Below are 22402 nucleotides of genomic sequence, written 5' to 3' on the forward strand. Positions count from 1 at the left end.
TTTATTTCCTTGTTGTGTTTGACGTTATGTAGACAGGTGGGTAAACACGTGTTGAGGTACAACAAAAATAAAGTAGGCTTGCCTATAGGTATCCCAGACATGGATTATCCTGTGTTGAACACATGAAATTCCCTAATTTACACTAACACTAAAAGTCAAAAACTGCGATGGGTCGTTAACGACCCAATGGGCACATATGGGTTTTAAAATAAATTAGTCTGAGGGGAACGCCTTCCGACCTAAGGTCCCTTGCTCCACTATGACAATAAAGACCTCTATTTAAACCCCATCTCCTTGTCAAGGCTTTACTCGCGAAGGGACCCGAGCTGAAACTGATCAAATTTCATAAAATAATTACTCAGGGAGCAAGGGTGTTGGATGATCTCCCCCGATAGTTATCGGCTGTCATGCCGCCGTCCTGAGGAGGAACACCGTGCAAACATTCAGACCTGCTCAAAAATTTCTTCAAGTGGCGTGAGAATTTTCTTGAAAGCTTGTTAATGTCTTTCTTTGAAAATACCTAGCAAAAAATTTTACTCGCAATTTCATCTAATATCTTTGTAAATTTGAAGGAAAAATATTCAACGACTTTCCTCAAAAAACAAGATTTTATTGGGGAAACTTTGGCTAAATTCGAATGGCCATACGGCGCTCTCCCCTACATCATTGATTTCGATAACGCCTTCACTTTTAACGACAAAACTTAAATGTTATCGTTAAGAAAAAGCAAAGTACCAATGAAGGATAGGCTTTCAGAGAAAACTGACTCTAACAACGACTCAATTACATATGTTTATCTTCGCTTTTCACACGCTACCTGATATTTGATTTTTCGTCCATTCTTCGAGCATTCCTTCTTTTCTTCCTCAGATTTTTCACCAGTGAAATCAAGTCGGAGAAAGGAACCGACTGCGTGAGGAGTTTTGAGAATCAACTGATGAGAGAACCCCTTCTTTTCCGCAAAACTTTGTTCCTTTCTGTCAAGAAGGATTCTCAGCTTTGGTGCGTTGCATTCGGGGTCCAATCGGTTTACTTCAAATTTTCACCGATTGGATGGATTACCTACTTGGGAAAAATCGAAGTGTCAGTCTCTAGATCAATCATTAGGGATCTTCTAAATTCTTAAAATTAAGTCTGAAGTACCGATCCCGATTTTCAGCAATTTCAATGTACTTATCTATAACGGTGATTATTATTAGAAGTAGTACTTTTGGCTTTATCCCTTAATGATCGACGTATCATAAGGTTGAAATTTTAATTTCCCCGAAATAATCAACCTGATTAAAATTTGAAATACATCGATCGTGCGCAGGATGCATGGCGCGTTAGCTGAGGATCCACCTGAAGCTGGGCCCACGTATAAGGGGCTTGGATATCGAGGCACATGGGTGCAGTTTTTGCTATTTCGAGAAATACGTGTTTGAAGTTTCAAAATTACACGGATCCTTGTGGCGGAAAGAAATTTCCAACTGACTTTTTAATGCTTAAAAATTGGGATTTTCGAGGGAGTTTTTCACAGAATATGCATTGAGACTAGCTTTACTTGAGATCATTAAAACAGGATGTCTACTTAAAGAGGCTGGCCAAAAATCAGTACTTTTACAGCACTTTTTCCGTACATTCCCGAGAAATTCAGAGCCTCCTCAACAGAAAAATTGAGTACTTTTTCAGTACCTCTAATTGACGAAATTGGAAAAATTTCAAAAATTTGAATTATTCGCTCAACCGGAAATAGCCGCGAGTTGCCGTTAATTGTTTCCGTAAGAAAACTGCCCCCCGACGCGGGAAATTTGAAAAAGCGCGCTCCTAACAACGCAAATTGCGCAGTAAGGAGTGTATTTCAGACTTTTTTAATGTGACCATCGTAATTTTCATGTCATTTAACCGCTATAAAGTCTATTCGCACGGCTGTATCTCTTGCATGCAACAGGCCCATTGCGACAAAAATGACAAAAAAAATTAAAAAATTCCGGACCTTCTTACGGAATTTCCGCACTTTTTCGGAAGTTCCGAACCGCCTTGGAAAAATCGGTACTATTTCCGGAGTTTGTAGACACCCTGCACCCTCTTAATAAGTCAATTTTTTCAAAAACTACACTTAGGCGCCTTATCCTCCGAGCCCTTCATATATGAGAGACCGTTATGAAACCGTGAATGGATTCTCGAGATAAGCGTCTACTGGAATTTCCAACTGCATGATGACGTCACGTCGGCGACAAGTTATTACCATGAGACACTCGAAGGGGCCAATCTCAAGCGAAACTGGAGTGAGATCGAATTATGTACGGGTGCACAATGAGGTCCCCAAGTTAATCGAATCACTTGTACAGTTATACTTCATTGTTATCGATATAGGAAGCGCCGAGGATAAGAGAACTCCGAGATGGATGATTCAACGACAACCTACCACGGTACTTACACGTCCGCGTCCGCACTGCCGTGCTAAGGAAGAACGCCGTATGAACCTTCAGGCGTCGCCAAATTTCCTTTGATAAAACAGAGCTTTCTCCGTAAAAATATGAATGTTTTTCTTCCAATTTTTCAGATAATTTTGTTCGCAATTTCACCCAAAGTTCCCGAGAGTTTCAGGCAAAAATATTCATAATTTTCCTCAAAAATGAACGTTTTAGTGACGGAAACTTGGCAACTCTCGATTGTTCATACGGCGTTTTCCCTTAGCACGGCAGCGTACTATCGTACTCAGCAAGAACGCCGTATCAACATTCGAATGTTGCCAAATTTCTTTCGATACAATTATTATTTTGGAGAATAGGAATGAACATTTTTCCTTGAAATTTTCAGGAACTTAAGTTGGGTGCAATTGCGAACAAAATTGGAATAAAGAAATCATTAAGATTACCAGGAAATTCGTGTTTCATCAAAACAAAATTCGGAAATGCCTGAAGGTTCATACTGCGTTTTTCTTCAGCACGGCAGCATACTACCGCCCTATGGTAAAACGCTGTATGTACAACTGTTGCCAAATCTTCTATGATAAAATGAAAATTTTCTGGTGATCACCTGAACTTCCGTTTCATCTTACAGATAATTTGATTCGCCTTTTAACTCTATCTCACACATCTGAAACTTGATGGAAACAAATCACAAACTTTTTCAGCCATAAATATTTTATTAAGGCACAATTTGGTGGCATTTAAATATTCATACGGTTATTTCACTTGGCACGGTAGAATAAGAAGTGGCTCGCTATCATAGCAGCAAGCATTGAGGCAAAGGGAGGAGAGAACATGGTCTTTTCAGATGCATTTTTGCCCGGCCAAACTTCAGAATCCGACTCCTGCCGTAAAGAAGGCAGTTTGACCAACCTTCACATGACAAAATTAAACTAAATCCTATTATCCTAAACCTAAATAATCCTATGTAATCCTTATAATCCTAAACCTAACGTAACGTGACCTAACCTAACCTAACCATTTTAGTGCAATTCGTACTCAGTTGGTAGACCTGGGAAGTGTTCTCAGCTGAGAGGTTAGTTTCGCGATTGAAACTCGGGAGGAGTCGGATTCTGAAGTTCTGCCGGGGTACCAAACGAAGGTACTTACATTCAAGACGGAATTAAATTTCTTAAGGTTTTAATAGAGCTCCATATAAAACTAAAAACAGTCTTCATAGGGATCACAAGAAAAACCAAGATCTATCTAAGAGGTCAATCATTCTCATAGACAAGTTTAGAGACCCTACTACGCATCGCAGGAAGTAAAAATGCAATGCATTTCTTATAAGAGCAGCCAGTGATGGATCACACTGGCTGCGGTCAACTGAAAGTCAGGCGAGGGAGTACCTAGATTCCAAAAAGATGCGCGATCACTAACCTGTATGGATTGGTCTTGAGAATACCTAACTAAGAATTCCTTGCCTACTTGAAATGGTCCGTCATAAGTGATCCACATCTTGTGTTTCACCATTTATAAATACTTAAAGAGCATTGGCACCAAATTTCACAAAAAAGATACTGCAGCTCCAGCACTGATAGACCCTTGATCAGTTAAAGTTACTGAGGAGCTAACACATAAATAATTACTTACTTAAGGTGCATACTTTTAGAACATCAGAAGATCAATACCTCTCTTCTGCAAATTGAATATACGCAAAGATCGTGAAGATGAGACTCCCACAGCATTTTGAAGGACAATGAATTGCCTCAGCATTGGCTAAAGTAAAAGAATTTCAGGAGCGAACATCGTCAATGATCTCGAATGAGAAGAGGAGTTCAATGGTACAAAAGATTTAATGAGACACAAATGCTAGGATGAGTATTACTTGAAGGACAAAAATTCAAGAAAGCTTACCTAAAGAATTTGGCGAAGCTGGCGTAGTTGCTGATCCGTCTGTGTGGTGATGATGGTGTAAAAAATCTGTTAGAGACAGTGACGAAGCAATAATCCTGCGTTTCTCTTCAAAGTTAAGATAATCCAAGCTGTTACTTCTTTGAGGAGTCACAATGGCAACCGCCGGCGGTTTCATTGTAGGGGCTGGGCTTCCATTACCCGAATTAATGCTATTGAGATTATTTTTCTCACTATTGGGCGATAATGAATTAGGTGACTGTGGATAAAGATAAACACCACTGACGCGAACCGACATTATAACAAATTTGGAAAGTTTAAAATTCTAAGGACATTTAGCTAGGAGGTGATGTGAAATAAAAGCAGTAACATTAAAACAGATCTAATCTGTAAAAATAAGACAATTGCATTCGTTAACCAACCAATACATTACTTATATTTAATAATTTAACATGAGGGTGCTCTTGATGAAAGCGACGGGATGATTGCGCACTGAGATGCTTGGTAAAATTAATGGTTTTCTTTTTATTTTAAAAGTGATAAACACCATTATTGCCAGACAAAATGAATAGCAAATAGACAGCACTTGATGTTGCACCAGGAACAGCAGACAGAATACACAACTGGACACATTAGTGTGTACAAATTTCGAACCGTCAAAATTGTACCCGCGGTACAGCACGGAATTCACGAAATTGAACACTGCGACAAAATTAGATCAAGAATATTGTAGACAGCTCAAGCATGAAATGAAATTAATAACCAAAACACGGAACACAACTAGAGTAATCACAGCCAGCTGATTTCCAACGATTAGATCATTTCGTTCGGAGTTGTCTCCGAAGATCGGGAAGCACTGTGAGCCATGAACGGAATTTTCGAACGACAAAATGAACAAGCGCAAAATTTAGAGGAAGAAAGGCTAATTAATTACACACAACCGGGAGGAATAACAAACACACCAACCGAATAACCGAGGGACCGAGGACGATCTTTCAAAACTAACGACAGAATTCGACCGTGGCCATGTTTGTGACGTTTGGTTGTGGTTGTACAAAACCAGTTACCCAATCAACGCTTCGAATAATTTAACACGCCTCTTTCATTGGTTGAATGTCAATGCATAAATGCCAATGCAGCAAAAAAAACCCTGCAGATTATCAAACAAGTAAAAATGTTCCGCGGTGAGTTCCAACGCTAAAATGCGATCTCAGTGAAATAAAACTGCTGAAAAAGGCTAACAGCAACAAGACTAATAGAGGAAACTCTTTCAATCCAGAATAACAACAGAGTAATTTGTACTCCTCTGTCTCATTTTTGTGAGAGTTCAACTAGCATGTTGGCAAGTGCGGAGTGACAAAAAAGCGGCAATTTCGAACGCCAAGGAGAGCAGAGAAATAATGTGTTGGTGTTATTAATCCTTTCTATAATTAATGATTTAATGGCGACTTCTCTCATCGTTAGTATCCACCCTTGACTTCTTCATGCGCTCTTTTTTACTTTGCTCTATTTTCAAGAATCTTTACTTGCAATGAAAACTTATTTAATTCTCTATCATCTTGTCCGATGATGAATGGCAACTCTTGCCCTGAAAATAATTAGGATAAATTGACATCCTACTAAGTTGAAAAAGGAGGTACCTAAAAGTAATTGCAAACAAAAGGGTGGAAAGTCCGATTTTTCAAAACAAAATTCTTCACATGGAGTAAGAAACGGAGGAATATGATAAAAGTTTCGGATTCAGTATGACAAAAAAAAGTGGAGTTGTAGAGCTGACAGAAATATCACACATCTTTCCATCAGTTTTCAACTACATTAGCACAAAACTCAATTTTTCAGAGTTTACGATAATTTAACAATGGCCGGTGTCAAATAAACCACATTTTACTAACGGCTAATCTCACATTTTTCCTCATTATATTTTGGATTGTGTGGTGAGAGTATCGTCAATTTACCTTAACAGATGGTTGCATTGTGGACTCTGTTTCAAAAATAGGAAGAACATTTCCATTAAAATCAAGATCTTCTCATTACTTACTTAAGTATTAATTTTCACTGAGAAAGTGTGATCAATTGGTAAGATTCCTTCAGTGCTTGAGAGCATCTTTACAAATCCCTCACTTTCTTCATTAATTATGAATGTAGTATTGGTTTCTTTCCAATTTTACATTTAACACAAGACTTTCACTTCCCGTTTCGCCTGAGTGTAGGAAAAAATTCACATAAAGTTAAAGGGCACAAAGTTCGTTCACAACACATTAATTACAGTGAAAGCACTTACTTCAAAGTGACTATGACCTGCATGTGGTCTACATAGTTGGTGCTTATTGTAACTAGGGACGGGTTGCCACTAAATCTTTCATGAATTCCTTTCTTTTTTGCAGTTAAATTCCAGTGTTTTGGAATTTCAAGTCTTATTTCAATGATGATGTTTTTCTTTGAATCTTTTGATTATGTTACTTGCAATTTGGTCAGAAACACTGTTGGAAATTTTCTTTGTATTTTACCAGCATATTAGTTCCTCTGATTCCCAGCTCTATTGATTTTTTGACAGTTTGATTATTGATTATTTGCTTCCCTTAATACTGCTCGTATGGTGTGGGGGGGGGGGGGGTTTCGAAAGGGGGGCGGTGGATTTCGTATGTTTCGTAATTTATCTTCTGCAACACAATAGTCATTGATCTAATCATCAATTACAAAAAGATGACTTAATGTACAAAACTATCCTGGTAAAATTTTATGAAGTACAGAATAAGAATTCAAGACAGGTGAATTCATGTGTGCTCTTGTTTCATTACTAAATTACATATCCCCAGTTACAAGCATTCTATCTTGAGTGAATGCAAAGGAGAAATAACAACTTCAATGAGAGAAGAATTACTTTATTAGTGATCATAAGTAATAAAGTTGGGCGTGGTATTAGGAGTAGTAAAAATAAACGAGTATTTTCATGGAAAAATTATAGGAGATTACAAAGGAACAGTTCATTTGAGAGTGAAATCATTTTAGGGCCAGAAATAATTGGAAGTTGTGAGGGTGGACACAAAAGCAAGGTTTCAGATTTGCTCTAGCAAGAAAAACAGAGAGAGGAGTAATTTGTTCAATCTGATTTTATTTCCACTTTGAACATATATTTAAAAAAAAAAGAGAAAAAAAAAGCGTGCTAGAAGTTATGAAATTGAGTCATTTGTAATTGATTCGAAAGTCATAAACATAAAATTAAATGATGCGATGGAACATGAAATTCTAAATCGAAGAAAAATAGTTTATCATTTTAATAAGAATTTGTTTTGTTAAGTCAAATATCACAGATGAGAGCCATATAAAAGAATCCAATGCACTTAAACTTTGTTTTTAACACTGAGAATGACGAAACTTCAGTTTCAGTGGAGTAAATCAAAATACAGTTTCAATGCTTCAGAACAAAATAAAAAAGTGAAAGAGAAAAACTGAGAGGAAAGGAGGAAACCTCTTCCCATTAAAAATATTTTGACAATTCAAACATCGCTCCGAAACCACCACAAAAGAAGCTCCTGTTTCATAAGATCTGCTTTCTTAAATTTAGACATTATACCTTGAACCTTAAAATTAAGACATTGATTCTGGAGAAAAGACTCTTTAACTTCCTCATTTAAATTACCATAGTTGATCTATTCTTTAAAGGAGGTCTCAGCGTTTTATAGTTATTTTAAATCAATCGTTGATTGCATTCAATTAAGAGCTAAAAGAACAGAGAAAATTGTATAATAATGACGGATCTCTTGTTAAGGTTACATTAATCCCATTAAGTAATACAGTAAAAAAGTATCGCCACAAAATTACAATAAAGGAAATCAAATTATTCATGAAATAAAGCTAACAAAACTTAAAAAAGGCTGAATAGATTTCACTAAATGCTTGGGCAGCCTATCCCAAAGTTGCGCTCCACAAGTATGATAAAGAGACAAACACATTGATGCGAAGACTTATTTTACAATTAATGCATAGGAGTTATCCATAATTAAGTGAGCAAATAAATATGAACTTAACATAGGTATCATTTAGGAGTAATAGAACTGAGAAACGTAAAAATTATTTGAAAGTTTACAAGAGAGGATACATCGAGGAATATGTAAGAATTTACAATACAGCTGAGGTGAGGTAAAAAAAAAGGCAAATTTCAAAGGGTGGCTTTGTCGTTTGTAGCAGTCAAAAGAGACTCTAGGTAGACCAATTGTACGGGTTTATGTAGCCTTAACTGTTTCAGAGCTTCTTCCATTGTAAACCATTTTCTTTGACGTCCTGTGAACATAAAAAAAACTAGTTGAAAATAATTATCAACACACAATAGTCAAAACAGCAGGAATATTTAAAATGAACTTAAAATACTCCAGGATTAAAAACAGGAATTATAGCCTCCAAATTTCATATTGCGAGTAGTTTTCACTGGGAAAATTTGACTCTTTCTCTAGTACAAGTTAAGGATAAAAGAAGATCTGTAACAAGAATGAATGAGGGGATTTCTACCGATCTGTCTATCACAGATTTTTCAAATAAAAAAAGGTAAAACCAGATTAAGACCTGCAATTATTTGATGTGTGGCCATTCTAAATTTGGACTTAGATGGCTGGTGCACTGCAAATACTGTGGAAGGATTGCGCAAATAATAAATGCATTATCTTCTTCACAGAAGCCACAATTCATGACAGGTTCCTGGTGAATTATCTTAGCTGTGATGCTATTATATTGAGTCGGTAATGTTAGAAGATAAAAATTTCCCAACATTTGATCAGTCCAAACAAAATGATTGGATAATCAAGTGTCAAGTTGAGGTAAATCGTAGTAATTAAAATAAATTTTTTCAAGAGAAGATGAAGAAGGTGTATCAGTAGGGGCATGGTTTCGGCTAACTCTGAATATCCTCAACTCCACAATTGAGGCACTGGATGTGAAAAGGGCACTTCTCGGTTGCAGTGTTTCAGAGTCTCCTCTAATAATTTATTCATTGTGAGGAAAGTGAATGCATCAATTTCACTACAAATTTCAATGAATATTCCTTATGATTCTACAATTTTCTATGGAAAGAATTCTGCCAAAATCACCCATTAATTCTTCTCCAAGGGATTAATTAGCAACAGAGATTCTGAAACACTGCAATCGAGAAGTGCCCTTTTCGCATCCAGTGCCTCAATTTTTTGCTAATTGAAGGTCTATATTTGACAGGATGCATCATGATTCGGTCATTTTCAATCTCTTTTTGGGTCTAATCCTGACCTAACCATTGGCCTGAAGGCCGAATTAGGGAGCAAATGCAGGGTTTGTGGGTTTGCAGTTGAATGCCCAAAAAATACACATTTTTCACCCAAATGAGCTTTCGGACCAATGTTTAGGCTATTGTTATACCTGAAAAGAGACCAGAAATGATAAAATCATCATGTGTGTCATAAAAAATAGACCTTCACCAAGCAAAAAATTGTAGGGTTGAGGAAATTCAGTTGCGTTGGGCCCAAAAATGGCCCTCTTTGATACCCCTCCTTTTTAAATATTGTAGAGCCCAGACATAAGCTTGAGAGGGTAGTCACGAGTCACTAAGCTATCAGTCTACCATTCCAGGATGCATATTGGATGATGCAGGATGATTCATATTTTGTAGCTCAAGTTGCGGAAAACTTTAATTTAAATACTGATTTCCCACCCTTCTTGTGATGGTTTTCACATTTACTTACGTTCGCAGTTGACAACATTAGTCGGGCATCAAATGATGATGAGACCAAACTAGGACTCTGAAAAACTTTCTGAAGAGTGGCTTTTCCAGATTCACTGAGATTAAAAGTTTTTAGAGTATTTTCTGAAGAAAATGCACAATTTTTGGATTTTAATTTTACTGGAAACATTAAGGCACAGTGCGTGTTCCCTAATTTTGAAGTGCTTGAATTCAAGAGGTGATTCTAAGAAAAATCTGATACCCTTGGGAAAATCTTCGCATTAAAAAAATAACTCATGTATTCGTGGTTCGTGCAGCTTCAAGATAAAAAAATTAAGCACTTTTATCAGAATTTTCAAGCACTGTTTCATAATTTTTTCCTTAGCGCACAGTTTCTTCCCCGTATCATAGAACTTTGCTGCATCCACAAATCAATACTTTTCTGTTGTTTGGGAGGTTTTTTTCCCAAAACGCCGAGCGTTTTCTGGATGTTTTTGCCCTTCCAAGTGACTTTTGATAGCAGATTCGCCCATCATTACAATTTCAAAGGATTATCTGCAAAATACTTTCATTATCATCATACTCTGAGGATCCAATCTTTATAGTTATCATCGGACAACCATTAGTCATTGAAGAAACAGCCACCCGGCATGCCACTTTTTTGACATTAAACCACCAATGTTCCAAGTAAAATTGGGAAAAAATCATAAAACGAATTGATATAATAATTTCCTGACGTAAAATTTCAATTCTGCGTGTAACTCGGAAACCGTTCCTCCTGTCATCTTGAAAGTTTTTGCTGAGCTTTAAGTTACTGTAAGCTTCAATTAAAACTGGGTTCAATGTCCAAATCGGCTGCCCAAAAATCAGGCCACTTTTTGGAGAGCTTCATAGAAAGTTTGCGCAATTTTCAGCTCTGAGGGGTAACTTAAAGCTTCCAAAATTTACCATTATTGGTCGTATTAGTGTTCTAGTACTTCAAATAACCATATATAAGGGACCAAGTTATTATAACTATTGTAGAAAGGATGTGTCCCATTAAAGAGGGTACTTTGGCCCTAACTTAGGTCGAAAATTGAAATAGCTTAGAATAATGTCATGTATGGTCAAATCGACTCTTCATCATCCACCCTGAGAAAACTTGTCCTTATTTGTGTTTTTGAAAGGTTTTTACCTGCTGTACCAGCGCAAAGTAGTGCAGTTTTCTCGAATAACTGCTCATTTTCGGTCCTAAATTAGATTGTTTATGTATGAGCGCAAGCGACTACCACTTTCTCCTTTAGATATGTTGTAATGAGTGTACTAAAGATTAACATATTCAAATATGAAAGTGGTAGTCGCTTGCGTTCATATATAAACAATCTAATTTAGGACCAAAAATGAGCAATTATTCGAGAAAACTGCAAAACTTCACTACTTTGCACTGGTAAATCAGGCAAAAACCTTTCAAAAACACCTCAAATAAGGACAAGTTCTCACAGGGTAGATGATTAAGAGTCAATTTGACCATACATGACATTATTCTAAGCTATTTCAATTTTCGACCAAAGTTAGGACCAAAATACCCTCCTTAATGGGACACGTCCTTTCTTTACAGTAATGTAACGGGACTTCCTGCCGGTAGTTTGCCTATTTTAGCCCCAAAATACCTTTAAATCAAGTTTATTAACCATGAGTTCAACAGAATGGTTTTCTTTTTAGCTTCAATGACTCGGTAGACACTATAGTCCAAGAATCTGAAGAGTTTTTGCTTTTGACTCGTCGAAAAGTTTAAACTCGTTCAGGCAAACCATGCCAGGAGAATCTTACAAAAAATCGGCGAAAACGCATGATTTGGCGCCACTTCGAAGGGGGAAAGGGGTGTTTTAAAAGTGATGAAGTACATGGTGTTATTTTTTTGTTGTGAAAAAGTGTGTTACCTCAAAATAATTCAAAGCTGTAGCAACAATTTGGAGGGGAAAAAAATTCGCGATATGACGGGAAAATGCGATTTTTCAAATTTCTAAGTTCTCACTCGGGAACTTGTCAGTTGCTGCGGCACCATTTAGAATGATCCGATCCAGCTGAAATTCTTTGTAGGTTCATTTCACACCAAATGACAAGTTTTGGGGGATCAAACCTTTGATTTTCGAAAAGTTGCAAAATCAGAACCACCCTATTAAGGTCCTATCAAGGCCTTGAAAAATAGATTCAAAATCAAGCACTTTTCAAGCACTTTTCTAGGCCGCACGAACCATGGTATTTATTTCCCTGGTTAATTTGAAATTTTTCGACTGTAACCATTGGATTTATCAGCTTTGAAAGTCAAAATAGTAAAACCACATCACATGATAATTCGAGATTGCCGCACACTCTGCAATTTGAAAAGGTCATGGTGGCTCCGTTTTGGAAGCAGATTAAAGAAATTGGCAAACAATATCTATAAAAATAGGGGCATGACTTCAAAATATAGTGTAAATAACCGTCCTGCTTCAAATAATAGACCTCCTTCAAAAATCGAATTATTTCTAATTTCCCTTAAAACTGTTCCCTGTGATTTGAAATCTTGGGGACTCACAAACCCTTTAATTTAAAGAAAATTCTTGGTCCTTTCGGTTTCAAATTAGCAAACCACCACTATAACGATTGTGATGAAAACTTGTCTACTACACTTTAATACATGAAACAACTTCCATTGTTCCCCTCTTAGTTACTAATGTCCGTGGGATGCATCGGGTGCTCACTAAGTATTTACTTGACTATCAATAAGAAGTTTTCTAAAAATACTGACCAATGTTGCGAGAGTCCTCCCAATCTGGCAGTTCTTCAGTCACTATCAAAACAAAAACTTGGGTTCGATGCTTCCTGTCATGATTCTGAAACATACAAAGCTTCACTAAAATACAACTGAAATTATAGGAATAGCAATACTGGATAATAATAGTACTTGCCTCTAATAACATTGAGAAGTTACAGCTGCTTCCTTCGCCATCTTTTTTTCACCTGTGCCTGCAAGCTTCCAGACTCACCTTTGTTGAGAGATTGCGTAAAAGTTAAGAATGACTTGAGTGAGGAAATGGTGCAAGAGGCTCATGAGGTGATCAGTTGATGACAGTATAAGTTATAGCTCTTGCACAGGTCTTGAAGAAAGTAACTATAGAAACAGTTCCGTATGATAGCTATAATTGAATTTCCAACAATGTAGAGACCATGTAGGTAAAATTAAGACTTCAGGACCACAAATTATGGATTCCTCTAAAATGGAAAATTTAGATTCTCTGAGCTTTCAAGAGAAAAACAACAAAGTATCAACTCCTCAACGATGCGAAAGAAAACTTAAGGAAACATAGAAAGTTAACAACTATCTTTTCACAATGCATCATATTTACATTCGTGTCTTCTAAAAATTGACCCTGACTGATTGTCAATGTTTAAAGTGTTCGTTCATTTCGTTTTCCTTGGATTCTTTGATACTATTACCCCTAAGCAGTAGAGAACTACGTAAGGGTACAAAAGAAATTTAAGTTATGATAAAAATCAGCAGAAGGTACATAAATTTCATTTAATTTGCTATCTGCTTCTCAAAACCTATTGCTCCCTTATTTCCCCCAATGTGTATTGTATTGTTCTAAGCAAAGCAAAAATGTTCGACTTCTTTGGACACTCATTTTTTCAGCTTCAATTTGATATAATGGCTTCACGTTTTTGATCAATTAGAACTTAAAAACCAGATCCTTTTTTTTGCAAAGATCTGCGTCAGCAGCTCATATTCACATCTTAGCGCGCTATCAATCAAGCGATTATGAGGCGTGATTTGTTCACTGCTGTTCCAGAATTTGAAAACTGAAAAGTTATCTACTTGTTCATTTTTATTTTTCTTTAAGAGGACTAAATATGCGCATAAATTTACTGGCGGAGAGGGGAACCTCTTTTGCGATTTATCCATATTCAGAAGTAAGTTAAACAGTGAGCTGTGCTGCATATGAAGGTCGACGGTGTCAGTCGGCAATCACATAACTCATTTGCAGTGTCTAAAAATCTCCACCTCTTTGTCATTTTTTTAAAGGAGAAAAAATTGGCATCATTCCTTGAAGTTTTCGCTGAATTTTTTTCACACAGAGAAGAAAAATTATGGCAGTTTTAAAGAATTGCCGCTGAGTAGTTATCCGCCTAAAAAATAAAGTATGACAGGAAGTCTGCGACGTTGCAAACCGAGTTATGTGATTGCCGCCTTACACCATTGAGGTGTTTATAAAAGAATTGCGTTCCTTTACAGATACATATGTATGGATTCAAAATATGCTTGTTGGCAAGATGAATAAGATTTCTTTCCATTTGCTTTCTATGTGTTAGTTTGCTTTAATGCTTGCTTCTAATTTTTTTTCTTTCCATTTATTTTCAGCAATTGAAGATTTTTTTTTTAGGTACTAGGTGAGTGTGGCTTTTATTCTCCCTATTGCATAATTGCAACCCTACCTCAGCATATTTACACAATCCATGGAAGTTAGTTTACGGTATAGATGGTTGCCAAAGTCATGAAAAAGATGTAAGAAATTGAATGCTGATACCTACTCGTACCTCGAAGACACCTAGGCACCGTCCTAGTTTTCCAATGACACCAGCCTCCTCTGCAACTTCTCGGATGGCAGTTACACTAGGCTCTTCTTCTGGCTCGACTCCTCCTCCAGGAACAATCCACTGATCAGGCCGCCTTGATGATGTAACCAACAAAACCTGTAAAAAAAATGACAAAAAATTGAGTAATGATGTGCTGATGATATGCTACGGAATGTTTATGAATGAATACCAATCAAAAAGTGTAAAGAATTAAGAAAAAATTATTCTTCCTCAAGTAAGTAATAAAATTGTACATCTTTCAATTTTTAGAAAAAATAAGACCAGTAAGAGGTCTCCAGGTGTAGGACTTGTTCAAAAAGCATTTCACAAAGAGACTGAAACTATCTTTGGCAAAAAGAGACTAATGATACAACATTGTTGCTAAAATTGTGTGACCACCCTATTTACAAGCTCTTGCCTGAAAGCAGATCAGTTACAGAGAAGTGAATTTACAGGATAATTTTCTCACTTTATATGCATTTTTCTGGAGGGCACATACAAACTGTTGCAATTTCAAGGTTTTGCCTGGGAGATCGCACGATCTTAGCACAGTCTTTGTTATTATTATTGCATAATCTTAGCAGCGTAGCAATATTGGTAGTTTCTCTGATGGGATGCAGTTAAGATAGTTCATGGAATGAAAAATAATACTTTCAATAATATTTTTTGGGATTTAAGCTGACTATCTACCTAAAGTTGTTCCAGTGCCGAAAGGTTTGGTAGGTACCCAATGACTGAGGTGTAATTAATTTTCCATCTAAAAGGCAACTCCAAATTTCTAGGTCCAGAACCTGAAGAATATTTCATCAACACTGGGGGTTATTTTGCACATCTTGGTGATGTAATTATATGCAGTAGTGACATCTGATGAATTGTTATCAAATAGTAGATAAAAATTCACGCAGGGTCAAGTACGCATGCCCAGCATAAAAGTAACCTTTAAACCATCATTGTTTATCTTCATGCTTGTTTTATTGTTTGCTCCTGTAAATAATATAAGTATAAGTGCCTGAGAGATCTCTAAATTTTTGTAGCATCAGCTCAAGATTACCCTTCCCAACTCTTTACAACTTACGCCTTGATTAATTGTCTCCAATTTCAACCATAGAGGAAGTGGCATTTGTCAATCGAGTTCAAACAGGGTTTGTTGACCTGATGATGTATAATGAATTCCCATGTCAAAAGTCACCAATGCTGCCATACTCTATAATATGTATCTACATTCAGATCAAATGTTGCAAACGTTCAAAATTGGTACCTACATTTCAGCTTTTTAAAATGCTCAATTTCTTTTACACTTGATTTGTTCAAAAGCTACCGGATACTTTTTAGGAAAATGGTTTTAAGAAATGAAATCAGGATAAAACATCAATCTGTTGAGTTGATTGTTTTAAAAGTAAAGAAAATTATTGAGTGCTCATGTAATTTGTGCAGGTCCTAAAAGCATCTTTTGAATTCCTCTGACCGCACAATTCCTAATAGATGCAATATACTAGCAAAGAGGGAGAAAACTTTGAAATGAATGTTGAAGCTATAAGAACAGGGAGGGTTGACTATTTTAAATAAGTAACCCCCCCCCCCCCCCGATTTTTCGAAGATAACTAAACAAAATTTCTCCAGTGTTATTTAGGAAATCGAGATGAATTTGTTATTTCGAGGTTTCTGATTAATTTTTGCTGGGAGCTAGTTTTCCCTCATCCACACATAGAGGTAACAATGCCTACTAAAATTCTAATTTTAGATTTTGGGATAGCATATACCTATTTCAGTGTGTTACTGCTTTCTACTACGATGTAGGTAGTTCATTTCTTGCATTATGTATTCCTTTTTTCTTGACTCCGCCCCCTCAGCTTCTTCCAATATTCTGTAAGCTTAAATAGGTACATTCTATCTTGTACTTCTTATTGGTAATGCTGACACAAATCTATAATACTGATGATGACCCTAGCGGTTGAGATGCATTACGTAAGCTGAAAAATTAAGCTTCCTCACCATATCTAAGGGAGTACCTTCCTCCACTCACCATGTTAGTAGATACAGTATGGGACATAGCAACCTTCCTAAAATAAGATTTTGAGAGAGTAATTCATAGTGAGTGGAAAGTGACCCTAAACATTGATCAGTCCAGTTTTAGATAAAGTAGAGGGGGCAAAAATTTAGTGTTGGAACCTTGTGGTATTATTCTTTGCGGAGAATTACAGTAGATTTACTATTCTTTGCAAAATCCATTGAGTTCCACAGTTTAGGGTGCTATTTTCATGGCTCAATGAAACTGGATAAACGCTCACATTTCATCAGATAGTAAAACTTCTGAGACACGCTGGGTTAAAAAAAATACTATGTCAATAGTTAAATGACTCTGCAAATATTCCGAGTGACATATGATGTCACTCAGGTATACTATCATTCAAGTTGCTCTGAACAGCACTTTCTCAAAAGATCAGTATTTGTTTAGTTAAAAATTCATCATTGATATAACTTGATAGTATTGATGATCTCATGTACTGATTGCCGCAATTTATAACAGGGCAACTAGGCATTCAAATTGGAGTATCACAAAACTATGTCTAGTCTCATCTTGCCCGCAGAGAAATATAAGGTTTCAACAGTCAGGCTGCCGTAACAATTTCTCGAGAGATATTTGAAAATCACACCGTATGACTGCTACCTCAAGTACGGAATTATTTCCCTCTGCTGTAAACTGCAAATTGGCGGTTTTACAGTATCAATACACCTTGATGACTGTAAGATAAATTTATCTACCTTAAAAAGGGTATGGTTCAAAAATGTATGAACTTGATGTAAGCAGATCTGATGCTGCTGTGGCATTAGAGTGTATGTTCGTCCTGTTAGGTTAGGTTCAGTTAGTACCAAGAGAGCTTTTTTTTAATCTGAACCAAAGACATAAAGACGGAGGGCTAAAAGCAAAAAATGAAGCTTCTTTTCAACCACTTCTACTATTGGCTAGAGGCTTGGCGGCAAAATTGGGACAAGTTAGAAATTCAAATGTAGGGCAGGACCTAAATAAAATTGCGGAAACAAAGTATTTTAGGTTGATTTTTGCCCAAATTCACTTACCCACTCACATTTCTTTAACTTTAGGTTAGCATTGGTCCGTCGTCGACGGATTAATTTCATTTGGGAGTAACGTTCGTCTAGAACTGTAACGGCCTGTTTGAACCTGCAGAGCCACCATGAGCAGAAGAAAAACTAACTTTATCTGAGATTACTGCCTGTTACCGAGCAAAAGTAGGTGTATTATAATAGGACGCAGTCCCAACTTTCTTAATATATTCGTTTTAGGCATTTAAAATACGTTTCGAAGAAGAAATGTGGGAAAAATCAAGAGGACAAGTTCAAATCAAATTTCCGTTTGCCGCCATGGATTCCCGCGCTCATTTACACACTCACACAAGCACCCAGCGCCAAACCAGGCTTCACTTTTTCCCCGTGCTTTTAGACACGAGCACTCCGTCTTTATGTCTTTGATCTGAACCACAGTAGACCACAATAGAACGCATCACTTTTTTATCGCGTTCTACTGGCACGATCCGGTGCATTCCATGTGTTCCAGTGGAACGCTTGGACCACTCTTCCGAGGTAGGTTGAGGTTGGTTCAGGCTGGTTGAACCAACCCGGGCCGCTATCATCGCGTTCCATTCGTTTCACGGATAAAAAAAAGCCCTGAGGTATGTAGTTCGTCTGCAGAACTATGGCTGAAAATTAACTGGCATACAAATGGTACGGGCACAAAAGATTTGGAGGAGATAAGCCAAATTCATTGGGCGTACCTTCTCCACAGCTACATAAACTTGTAAAACTACTGAGCGAGTGCAATGTCATTCACTTTAGCATGCAACAGGAAACAAGGAGAGATCACTTACTTCTTTTTCCAATTCATTCCTGACACAAATGCAGGCAGCTCGGCGCCTGAAACCGTCCTGATCGTAGATTCGGGTAGAATTAGGTTTCTCTTTGACCATTTTGGTGGATAGGAAGCTTACAGTATGAACTAGGAGACAGATACTTGTGAACAGGGGCCGCGATGTTTGAACCTAAATTAGTAGAATGGGGAATTACCTGTGAGATTTAGAAAAAACGGTCATTATGAAGGATAATGCAAGCCATTTTAAAAGTGTAAAACACTGATAAATACGCTCACAGTCGTAGGATAAGCTAGGATTGAGCACTGAAAGTCAGCACCCTTGACTAGGAAGTCACAACAAGTAAAAGAAAGGCAGAAACCATGATGAATTGGGCGACGAAAAGTGTTCGCGGTTGCACTTGAAACACATGAATACAGAATTGAAGTGAAAATTCGATCACGACTAAATTAATCCGGAGAATATCCGCACACGAATGCGAGAAATGCACAGCGGTTCACTGAAAAAGTGATAATATCCAAATGGCGCAAGTGGAGAAAGAATGACGGTCGATGGAGAATCGCATAGAGTAAACACAGAGGTCAGGGTAGTTGCAAGCTGAGAAATGTATTTTTCTACGTCACAGGTAGATAACTGTAAATGAAGCCAGCAGCCATGCAGCTTGAATAAACCTTCTAATTGGTTAATGGTTTCGCGGAAAAACCGAGACCTCTTGAAATTTAAAAAGGAGCGGGAAGCATTGACTTTTTACGTTTCAGTATGTTTTTCTATCAATGTTCGACTGTAACTGAAAATAATTTGTAAGTTAAAAATATAGGGGCGTTATAGAATTCATCTTAGGATTTAAGTCCAAAAAAACGGAGATGACGTTGGTCTCATGACGACACGGATGGAGTCGGATGGATCGTCAAACGAGAATCTCAGAGAACGATTGTATGAATGCAGTTGTTTTTAGTTTTTCCTTCATGATGATCAAAGTAACGTTTTAGTATTTTAGATCGTAACTAATGAAAAATAAAAGTTAAAAACTTGACAGGTTACCTAAGTATTATTAATTTAGATAAAAAATGTATTTGGATGAACAAGTAATTACGTCCTAAAGGCCAAAAGACTCTATAGAGGGTGCGATAAGCTCCTAAAAAAAAAAAAAAAAAAAAAAAAAAAAAAAAAGTAATTACGTCATGAGTCACTCACTCCGAGTTCCAATTAGCTTCGATGTTACGGTGAGCCGCCATCTTGTTTGTTTATTTACGGCCGTAAGAGCATCATGAAGCCTAAAAACTCGTTGACCAATCAAAAAGCGGAACAGTTTTCCCGTAGGAAAAAGATATACGAATGGCCATACTGTCTACAAAGGTACTCTAGGTAGGGCTAGAGTACCTTTATAGACAGAGTATGGCCATTTCTGTTCCGGTTTTTCATTGGTCGCGTGAAATAATAGGCTGACACGATGTTCTTAGGGCCGTAAATAAACAAACAAGATGACTGTTATCAGCAAGCAAGATTGAGGTTATGCACATCTTACATCCTCCTGTGATAAAGGTGAAAGGCGATTTAACAATGTTTTCATGTGTTTTTCGTGTGTTATTCGTAGACATGCTAGTTTAAATTGTTACTGCCGCATAATTGAAATTTTTGTCAAATTTAGCTTCTTATCAATGTTACGGTGAGCCGCCATTTTGTTTGTTTATTTACGGCCCTAAGAGCATCATGAAGCCCTAAAAACTCGTCGACCAATCAAAAAGCGGAACAGTTTTCCTGTAGTAAAAAGATACGAATGGCCATACTCTGTCTATAAAGGTACTCGTAGGGCAGGAAAAAGTAGGAAAAGGGTGGTGCATTGTTTTAAAAAAGAGAGAGAGAGAATCGGAGCGCGCGTATAGTGATTATTTGTGCGTAAGGCGCGCCGAAAAATGAACAGGCCTGAACGAAATACGCATTCCTGCACTTAAGCCGAGATACGCGAAAAAGTTCTACAGATTTAGGTGACTTCCCGATTTTTTTCGATTATAATCTCTTGCTGGCTGATAGACGGACATCGCACGTCAGTGGCCAGGGTGGCGGCCACCGGCTTTGGCACGTCAGGGGCCAGGGAGGCGGGCCCCCGGCTTTCGCACGTCAGGGGCCAGGGAGGCGGCCCCCGGCTTTCGCACGTCAGTGGCCAGGGAGGCGGCCCCGGCTTTCGCACGTCAGTGGCCAGGGTGGCGGCCACCGGCTTTGGCACGTCGAGTGGCAAGGGAGGCGGCCCCCGGCTTTCGCACGGTCAGGGGCCAGGGTGGTGGCCACCCGGCTTTGGCACGTCAGTGGCAGGGAGGCGGCCCCCGGCTTTCGCACGTCAGTGGCCAGGGAGGCGGCCCCCGGCTTTCGCACGTCAGTGGCCAGGGTGGCGGCCCCTGGCTTTCGCACGTCAGTGGCCAGGGAGGCGGCCCCCGGCTTTCGCACGTCAGTGGCCAGGGTGGCGGCCACCGGCTTTTGGCACGTCAGTGGCAAGGGAGGCGGCCCCCGGCTTTCGCACGTCAGGGCCAGGGTGGCGCCACCGGCTTTGGCACGTCAGTGGCAAGGGAGGCGGCCCCCGGCTTCGCACGTCAGGGGCCAGGGAGGGCGGCCCCCGGCTTTCGCACGTCAGGCTGGCCAGGGAGGCGGCCCCCGCGCTTTCGCACGTCAGTGGCCAGGGTGGCGGCCCCCGGCTTTCGCACGTCAGAGGCCAGAGAGGCGGCCCCCGGCTTTGGCTCGTCAGTGGCCTTATGCCCATTTAAACTTATGCAAATATATCGATCTCGCTGAGCCTCGGTTCGCCGAACAGGATCATGCTCTGGCTACCAGAATCGATATATTTACACTAGGGGGCTACGCCCCCTGGCCGCTACGCTCCCAACCCCCTGAAGGCGCCCCGCGCCATCAATGGGCCGCTCTGCGGCCCTATTTTAACCCTCCTATCAGTGGTGATTATATTTTTCCCCTAAAGAATTACGATATGAGGTATACTTTAATTTTAAACTTTACTTAAAATTACTTGAATTAAAAGGACGCGTTTTGGAATGACTGCTTGTTGCATTTTTGGAGTAAAACAATGAACAATGATTGTCAGGTAACAATTATGATAAAATGGGTCGGGGATCGAACCCACACCGAGTTCAAAGTGGACGCTTTACACATCTTAGACGACTCGGCTACCGCTCGACGTAAAGTTGTCGGTGCGAATCTTGTGTAGATAAGGGTAGAGCTGATGCGGAGGCTACACACCTACTGCGCATCCTCCCGCGCATAGCGGTAGCCGTACCGGAGCATTCTGTAAACTTATTCACTTTTATAACGTGATTTCAAAAAAACCTGGGTCCTATTTCCAAAATCTGAAGAGAGCGGGCTCATCTAGAGCCTAATACCTGTCGATTCACGCAAAAATCATGGAAATCGGCCCGGTAGAACGCTCAAACGAACTATGACAAAAAGTATAAATTTACATTGTTTAAATGGGAGAATTCGCAACTTTAGCACGTAACATAAAAAAACCTGGGTCATATTTTCAAAATCTGAAAAGAGTCGGCTTATCTAGAGACAATTGCCCGTCGATAGCCGCAAAAATCATGAAAATCGGCTCGGTAGAACGCTGGAACTAAGCGTTACCAGGTACGCAAAATTAGGAGGTCTCGGAGCTTATAGTAGAGATATAGAGATAGATGATACTGGAACTGGAGGGCCCTCGAGTGATAATCCGCCTTCAATTACAAGCGTATGCAACATTGACAAGTAACAGTACCTAATCCCCCCCTTCCCTCGTCTATCGGCCTATCACCAGCATTCACTGATATTATGCATGCTGGACTGCCTGATTATCCACATTCATCCACATCAACTTTTCTTTTAGATAGATAAATGAAAACCATTGAAAACAAACACAGAACAGCTGATCAGCTGATGTGCGGTGTTGGCGG

The 22402-nt window shown here is 38.6% G+C and overlaps 2 protein-coding genes across 5 annotated transcripts in view; both read right to left on the bottom strand.

Annotated features, from left to right (window-relative positions):
- The window catches only part of LOC109038930 (phosphatase and actin regulator 2), a 252193-nt gene extending 246834 nt beyond the window's left edge, over window positions 1-5359 (bottom strand). The window contains exon 1 of one of the 2 annotated variants that reach the window (XM_019054206.2): window positions 4311-5359. In XM_019054206.2, the coding sequence (XP_018909751.1) occupies window positions 4311-4605 (295 nt within the window). In that variant the 5' untranslated portion in view covers window positions 4606-5359. The remainder of the gene's footprint in view (window positions 1-4310) is intronic. The other variant, XM_019054212.2, reaches the window with a different exon arrangement.
- Window positions 5360-7173: 1814 nt separating this feature from the next.
- Window positions 7174-19043, bottom strand: Aps (diphosphoinositol polyphosphate phosphohydrolase 1 Aps). Of its 3 annotated transcripts, XM_072296608.1 has the most exons (5): window positions 18832-19043; window positions 18471-18666; window positions 14542-14703; window positions 12761-12845; window positions 7174-8588 (listed from the first exon to the last, which is right to left on the bottom strand). In XM_072296608.1, exons 2-5 carry the CDS (start codon window positions 18567-18569, stop codon window positions 8467-8469), a joined length of 468 nt encoding a protein of 155 aa, XP_072152709.1. In that variant the 5' UTR covers window positions 18570-18666; window positions 18832-19043; the 3' UTR covers window positions 7174-8466. The 3 variants fall into 3 exon arrangements, with proteins under 3 accessions (XP_072152709.1, XP_018911481.1, XP_018911489.1); XM_019055936.2 differs by having other exon boundaries at window positions 18471-19043; XM_019055944.2 differs by having other exon boundaries at window positions 14548-14703; window positions 18471-19039.
- Window positions 19044-22402: the final 3359 nt, after the last annotated feature.

Source organism: Bemisia tabaci, chromosome 1, assembly GCF_918797505.1.
Source record: "Bemisia tabaci chromosome 1, PGI_BMITA_v3".
Taxonomy (NCBI): Eukaryota; Metazoa; Arthropoda; class Insecta; order Hemiptera; family Aleyrodidae; genus Bemisia; species Bemisia tabaci.